The 7,965-nt window shown below is 42.8% G+C and overlaps 1 protein-coding gene across 1 annotated transcript; it reads left to right on the top strand.

Moving 5' to 3' along the window:
- The first annotated feature begins 1,578 nt into the window (after positions 1-1,578).
- Positions 1,579-7,705, top strand: LOC128127995 (uncharacterized). Its single transcript, XM_052766747.1, has 4 exons — positions 1,579-2,023; positions 2,078-2,550; positions 7,416-7,478; positions 7,580-7,705. The coding sequence occupies exons 1-4, from the start codon at positions 1,579-1,581 to the stop codon at positions 7,703-7,705; spliced, it is 1,107 nt and encodes a 368-aa protein (XP_052622707.1).
- Positions 7,706-7,965: the final 260 nt, after the last annotated feature.

Below are 7,965 nucleotides of genomic sequence, written 5' to 3' on the forward strand. Positions count from 1 at the left end.
TTCCCGGTGCGGTTCAAACCTACAAGTCCTTCTCGTAATATAGACATTGATTCGTTCTTTCCTTTATCATTATAACTGGAAAATGGATTAGGGCTAGTAAATATGAATGTTAGTACAATGTCTGTGTTTGAATTCACTAAGCTTCGTGCTTACGTTTTTCCCTTATAACTTTTCAGGTGTTAAGATTAAAGAGGCTAAGGCTTGACATGGAGCATCGGGACATCGCTACTAGTTATTTTGTTGGGACCTTATTATTATTATTACTTCCGCACTTATTTTATATGATTATTAAGTTGATGGATTATGTTATGACTATTTCAGTTGTTTTAATATAATTTAAGATGGGTTTTAAAAGTTTAAAATTTTTGCAAAAAAAATTGGGTGTCACAAGTTGGTATCAGAGCCACAGTTTGAGGGAACTAGGCATTCTTGTGGATGTTCTAGACTCAAATTTGAGGCTCTATAATAGTTTATTCTCTTTTTAAAAGATTTTTCAAACTTTCTGAAGACTAGTAGTGAAAGATGTCGCGGTGTGCCAGTTGGCCAGCCAAGTAAGCCTTATTTCTTATGTTAAATGTTTATGTTAAATAGTTGACTATGAATTGGATTCTACTAGTCTTAAAATGCTAGATTACACACTTATTTAATGTTAACATGTGAGAGAGATGTAAAATTAACGGCTAGAGCGAGCTGGAAATTTTGAAACTAGACGCGATTGCGAAATTGGAACTTGTGTGGAAGATAGTAGAAGGGCCCCTACTATTTGAAACATCGGTGCCGGTTTCGGGTCGGGGCAAGGTTGAGAAATTTTCGGCAAGCTGAGTGTTTCGTCTTCCTAGAAATATCTAGGCTGATTTATTTCTAAATATTTTCCTCCTTCTACGGATACAGATGGCTCCATCTGCTCGCCTTAATCAGCTCCAAATAGAGCAAGTTAGGAATATTGTCGCTGAGGAATTCAATAACGCTTTCAATGAACTAATCCCGGGCGTGACCAATGACATAATCAACCAGGTCAAAGCTCTTCTGGATGAGCACCTCGCAGCTATTCCCGGGGGAGCGTTATCGGCTCCGCCCGTTCGGGATTTGACATACTACTTCGAGAAGTTCAGCAAGTGTAGCCCTCCTCTTTGGAACGGTGAATCCGACCCAGTTGTTGCTAAGCATTGGGTGTCAAATATTGAGGGCGCCTTCATGACTGTTGGGTGTCCGGACCAGTACAAAGTTGTGATCGCCATGAATCAGCTGCGAAAAAGGGGAAAGACATGGTGGAACACCATCACCGCTCTATTAAACGAGGAAGAAGTGAGGGCCATGTCTTGGGCCCAATTTGTGGAGAGGTTCGAGGCACAATATGTGCCCAAGGTGGAGTAGCAGCGGATGCAGCAAGAGTTCATGGCCTTACAGCAAACTACCGAGTCTGTTAGCGACCTGAACGCCAAGTTCTTGGAGATGCTATCTTTTTGTCCCTCATTTGCTGGGAACGAGGCCTAGTTGGTCAGCCAATACACTACCATTCTACGTACCGAGATTCGGGAATTCGTTAGCATGCAGGAGTTCCCGACTTTATCCGCGATCATGGATGCAGCGAGGAGGAGGGAAATCGAGTTGCAGAGCCAGACCAAGAGGAAGGACAATGACACCTCCTCCAAGACATCCGGAGATGCCCAGAAAAAGCAAAAGAAGGGTGGTAAGTCAAGGTATGAGTACAGGCCGTCTTCAGGTCAGGGCGAGAAAAATCCGTTGATATGCTACAACTGTAAAAAGCCAGGGCATCATTGGAAGAATTGTAGGGCTCCCCATGCAAGTGCAGTTCCTCAGATTACTTCTACTGCTCCCGTCTGCTATCACTGCAACGAGACGGGACACAAGAAGCCCGAATGCCCGAAGTTGAAGGCTGGTAAAGGAAGCGGGGGTACAAATCTTGCAATTGCATCGTCTTCTAAGGGACCCACTATGGTGACACGAGGTCGTGCTCACCAGATGACTGCGGATAAGCCGATGATTACCGCGACAGTGGCAGGTAAATTTCTTTTTTTTTTTCTTTTCTCTCCTGCCATTATTTAATAAATGGCAGTTAGAATTGTTTACATGATCGTATGTGGTAAATCAGGCACTTATTTGCTAGATTCCGAGCCTGCTGTTGTTATGTTTGATAGCGGTGCTACCCATTCTTTTGTATCTCGCACGTTTATTAATCGTCTGGGGTGTAGTATCGAAAAATTGGCTCGCCCAATGGTTGTCGAAGTTGCCAACAATCGCACTATTTATGTCACCGATGTCTATCGGGGTTGCACTCTCGAGTTTTCTGGAGTTGAATTCCCTATTGATCTTATCCCTATTGCGATGCGAGAGCTCTGCGTTATCGTAGGCGTGGATTGGCTTGATGCGTTTGATGCGGAAATCCACTATCGTAAGAAGCAAGTTCGTGTTCGAAACCCTAGAGGTGGAGAACTTATTATTCAGGGGGACATTACCCGCCTGGCTATGGCTTCTTGCTCTTCTGCTATAGCACTAGACGACGTTCCTATTGTTTCCGACTTCAGCGATGTCTTTCCGGAGGAACTCCCTGGCTTGCCAGCTGTTCGGCAAGTGGAGTTTCACATTGATTTGGTGCCAGGTGCAACTCCGGTAGCGAAATCTCCTTACTGCTTGGCACCACCTGAAATGAAAGAGCTCCAAGATCAACTTCAAGAACGAAGTGATAAAGGGTTTATACGGCTAAGCTGCTCGCCTTGGGGTGCTCCTATTCTCTTTGTGAAGAAGAAAGATGGATCCCAGCGAATGTGTATTGATTATAGGGAGCTAAACAAGCGCACGATAAAGAATAGGTACCCGTTGCCACGTATTGACGATCTTTTCGATCAACTTCAGGGAGCATCTTGGTTTTCCAAGATTGATTTACGTTACGGTTACCATCAGATGCGCGTTCGTGAAGAAGACATTGAGAAAACAGCATTCCATACTCACCCTCTGACATTGAGAAAACGGTATTAAGGTCGATCAAGCCAAGGTTAATGCGGTTAAACAATGGAAGATTCCAAAAACACCCTCTGAAATTCGCAGTTTCTTGGGTTTAGCCGGTTATTACCGGAGGTTCATTGAAAATTTCTCTAAAATCGCCTTACCACTCACCCGATTGACCAAGAAATCAATGAATTTCGTTTGGGGCCCGGAGCAGCAGCTGGTGTTTGATGAGCTAAGGAAACGATTGTGTGATGTTCCGATTTTGGCCTTACCTGATGGGGTTGAGGATATGGTGGTTTACTGTGATGCATCGCTTCAAGGTCTTGGTGCCGTGTTAATGCAACGAGATAGGGTGATAGCCTATGCCTCCCGACAACTGAAACCCCACGAACAAAACTACCCCACTCATGATTTGGAGCTTGGGGCTGTTGTTTTCTCTCTTAAGATTTGGAGACACTATCTCTATGGAGTGAAGTTTATCATATACACTGACCATAAGAGTCTAAAATATTTGTTCGAGCAGCGGGATTTGAATATGAGGCAGATCCGAGGGTTGGATGTGGTAAAAGATTATGATTGTGAAATTCACTACCACCCTGGTAAAGCTAATGTGGTAGCTGATGCTCTCAGTCGTAAACAATCTGCCGAACCAATTCGAGCTAAGTGTCTCCGGATCACGATGGTGTCGTCTTTGTTAGATCTAATCTGGGACGCCCAAAAGACGGCAATACTGGAGGAAAACATCAGGCGTGAGAAGATTGGGAAAGAGTTGCCTAAGATGGAACGAGACGGGCGGGGTTTGCTGACTCGCTATGGTAGGGTTTGGGTTCCATATACCGGGGCAAATCGGAAAACCCTAATGGATGAGTCTCATAAGTCAAAATTTTCTATCCATCCTGGTGCTACTAAAATGTATCGGGACCTTCATGAGGCTTACTGGTGGCATGGAATGAAGAATGATGTGGCTCAATTTGTGGAAGAATGTATGACCTGTCGGAAGGTCAAGGCGGAACACCAAAAACCGCATGGGAAGTTGCAACCATTGGAGATTCCTGAATGGAAATGGGAGCATCTAACCATAGACTTCATTACAAAACTTCCTAGAACTGCCCGAGGATCCGATACGATATGGGTGATTGTTGATCGTTTGACTAAGAGTGCTCACTTTCTGGCTATAAAGGACAGCTCATCGGCGGAGAAATTAGCCGAGATCTTTGTTCGGGAGATTGTCTCATTACATGGGGTGCCCGTTTCTATCGTCTCCGATCGAGACACTCGATTTACCTCTCGGTTCTGTAGGAAGTTTCAAGAGGAATTGGGCATACAATTACATTTTAGTACCGCCTTCCATCCGCAGACAGACGGGTAGAGTGAGCGGACGATTCATACCTTGGAGGACATGCTTAGGGCGTGTGCGATTGATTTTGGGGGTAGTTGGGATGACCATCTACATCTAGCTGAGTTTTCTTATAACAACAGCTATCACTCGAGCATTAAAATGCCTCCGTATGAAGCCTTGTACGGGAGGAAGTGCAGGACGCCCGTTTGTTGGGGCGAGGTTGGGCAGAGGGTACTTGGGAGTACCGATATCGTGCTACAGACTACGGAGAAAATCCAAGTGATTCGGGATCATTTGGTCACAGCGAGCAGTCGTCAGAAAAGTTATGCCGACAAAAGACACTCCTATCTTGAGTTCCAGGTGGGAGATTATGTGTTGCTTAAAGTCTCCCCCTGGAAAGGTGTGATTCGATTTTGGAAGCGGGGAAAGCTCGGACCCCGATTCATTGGACCCTACAAGGTCATAGCTCGTGTGGGGAAGGTGGCTTACCGTTTAGAGCTTCCTGACGAGCTTAGTCTAATTCATAATACGTTCCACGTGTCTCAGTTACAAAAATGCGTTGTTGATGAGACCGCTGTGATACCACTGGAGGACATACAAATTGACGAGCGTCTCAATTATGTTGAGAAACCAATCGCTATTTTAGAACGAAAGACGAAAGCTCTCCGCAACAAGACTATAAACCTGTTTAAGGTGTAGTGGCAACATAGGAAGGGTTCGGAATGGACTCGGGAACCGGAATGCGAGATGCGGGCTCATTATCCGGATCTGTTTCTAGGTGTTGACTTCGAGGACGAAGTCCGTTCTTAGTTGGGGAGAGTTGTAACGCCCCGGGTTTTCTCGGTACGTTTGGTTATTTTAATTTAATTATCCTTGTAACCTTGGGTTAATTTATTTAACCAATGTCTGATTTCTTATGTTATTGGACTCTTTTGATCATCTTGTAAACTCCTTTTATTGAAGTCCATGGGCTATGGGCCTATTTGCAAAGTCCATCTAGTTAATAGTACTTAATGTGTAAATTGAATCATTTAGAACACACACAAGGAAAACACTCTAAATCCTCCCTCTCTCTCAAAAATCGTCCCTCTCTCTCTCTTTGGGATCAAGAGCAGCCAAGGGGCTATTTGGAGCTTAATTCTTGTTCATTTCCAGCCTTGATTCGTATTGGTATGAACCTCCTTATCCTTTCTTACAACTTGATTCATAACCTTGTTCTAGTTTTATGATTTCATCTTCACCTCTTCTCCTTCTTATTTTATTTGTAATTGTATGTTATACATCATCTGAAGATCCTATCTTCACCCCATATATGGTGGATGATGGATCTAGGGGATTACATGTGGCAAAAGATCATGGAAACCCTAAAAGGGAGAATGATGATTTTATGTGCTTATGTTTATTTTCATGTTGATTATTATTACATCCTTGTGGCTAAATGAAACCCTAATGATCCCTAACCCTTTTTAGTACCACCATTATCATGGGGACTGAATTGGGATGATGAACACATCTTAAAATGTGTTTCAAAAGGAGAAGGATGGATAAGCCAAAAAGGAATCACGGGTGGCTACGATTCTGTTTTCCATCAGATCTATAGTCATTTTGTAAAAATCATATCTGGAGCTCTAGAACTCAAACGGACCCCAAACCAGTTCCAAACGTTCACAAATTGAGTTGTCTAACTTTCTTAAGAAGGACAACCTCACTGATAAGGGCTTTATCTATGTGAAAGAATGGCATCTTTTCTGTTAGGTCTGATCCGGGTCTGTTCTGATATGTCATTTTGTTTTCATCATTTCTAAGTCTTGGAAAAGGATCCAGAGTGATTCCAAGTTTCTATATGTTCCGTATATTATGAATTTAAGATCTGGAGAATATGGGGTGTTATTTCCAATTATAAATTGGTTAGAATGGATCCACACTCCAGGTCAGTGGGCAGTCACCAGCTTTTGCTAGTGCTGTGATTGTCCACAATGTGAATTTTATATCTGGAGTTTGAGAGATGATTTTCATTCAATTCCAACTCTGAGACTTTCACTTGTATGTAGTTTACTTCTCTTAATTTTCTTTTGGACGAATTCTACTTACAAATTGGGTAGAATTGGCCAACATCACTTGACTGTATTGTTGGAGACAGAAGTGATACACCATTTTGTAAAATTCATATCTAATTCATCTTTTGGAGTTAGAATGAGTTCTTTATAGTTGTGGAATCCTGAGCAATCATAGTTTCCTATAAAATTTAGTTAAAGCTATGTTTCTGTTTTAGATTTTGGAGTAAATCCGTTTTGAACAGCAGGTCTGTTTTAGAGACCTTGCTGTGATTACTCTTTTCTCAACTCATAGCTTCATTACTTCTCCTTTCTAACCTTTAGTCCTTCTTAGGTGAGGTTTTGAAGTTTGCTCAAGCTTGGTAGCATTATTTGATTGTTATCCATCCTTAATACTCACTCAAGGTGAGTTCTCTCACACCGTTGTATTGATGATTGTGTTTGCTAGTTAGCTCGTGTGTGATTATTTGAATTTATTATAAAAGCATGCTATATAAGTATTGTTTTAATTCGTACATGTGCACTGTATGTAACTAATTATGGATATGGGGACACCACCAAAGGATACGGATTTACCGGTGCGGTGGGTAGGTAAGATCACCAATGTAATACTCTTCGTGAGGTGCGGTGATTAGGGCCAAATGATACGGGATCTTCCCGGTGCGGTTCAAACCTACAAGTCCTCGTAATATAGACATTGATTCGTTCTTTGCCTTTATCATTATAACTGGAAAATGGATTAGGGCTAGTAAATATGAATGTTAGTACAATGTCTGTGTTTGAATTCACTAAGCTTCGTGCTTACGTTTTTCCCTTACAACTTTTCAGGTGTTAAGATTAAAGAGGCTAAGGCTTGACATGGAGCATCGGGACATCGCTACTAGTTATTTTGTTGGGACCTTATTATTATTATTATTATTATTACTTCCGCACTTATTTTATATGATTATTAAGTTGATGGATTATGTTATGACTATTTCAGTTGTTTTAATTTAATTTAAGATGGGTTTTAAAAGTTTAAAATTTTTGCAAAAAAAATTGGGTGTCACATCAAGGCGAAGACCAGCCATCGTCTGCTGAAGGGAAGCAATATCCCCACGAAGGTCAAGGTAATGCTGGTAAGTGAAAGGGGAGTTGGGGTGAGGGTGAGATGGCTGAGTGGGTGGAGGCTGATCCTGAAAATCAGTCTGTACAGGATCAGGCTGGGTAAAGGATATAGGTGTGGCGTCTTCATAGTTTGGGTGTTGAGTGGATGAAGATGGTCGATCAAACGGTGCATGTGGTTCCCTACGTGGGTGAGGTGGTAATTGGATGTTCGAAGACAACACCCACTCAGTCTCGCTAATGGGTTCAACGAGAGCTATGTCATCAGGTCCAGTGACCTTGAAATAAAGGGAGCGACCCAGCATCCAAACATACCCCCTGGTGTAGGACGAAGCATGTGCATAGACCTGAGGGTCTGCAGGGCCAAACGGAAAGAATCACCCGTGAAAAAGGTGTACCCCGGAGGGGCTGGCACCACGAGTGCTTGGGCAATGACAGAAAATCAAACCACCACAACGAATTGCACTGCGGGTGCGAAGGGAGATAACTCTATGAAAAGGT

The sequence above is a fragment of the Lactuca sativa genome, chromosome 8 (genome assembly GCF_002870075.4).
Source record: "Lactuca sativa cultivar Salinas chromosome 8, Lsat_Salinas_v11, whole genome shotgun sequence".
In the NCBI taxonomy this organism is placed as follows: domain Eukaryota; kingdom Viridiplantae; phylum Streptophyta; class Magnoliopsida; order Asterales; family Asteraceae; genus Lactuca; species Lactuca sativa.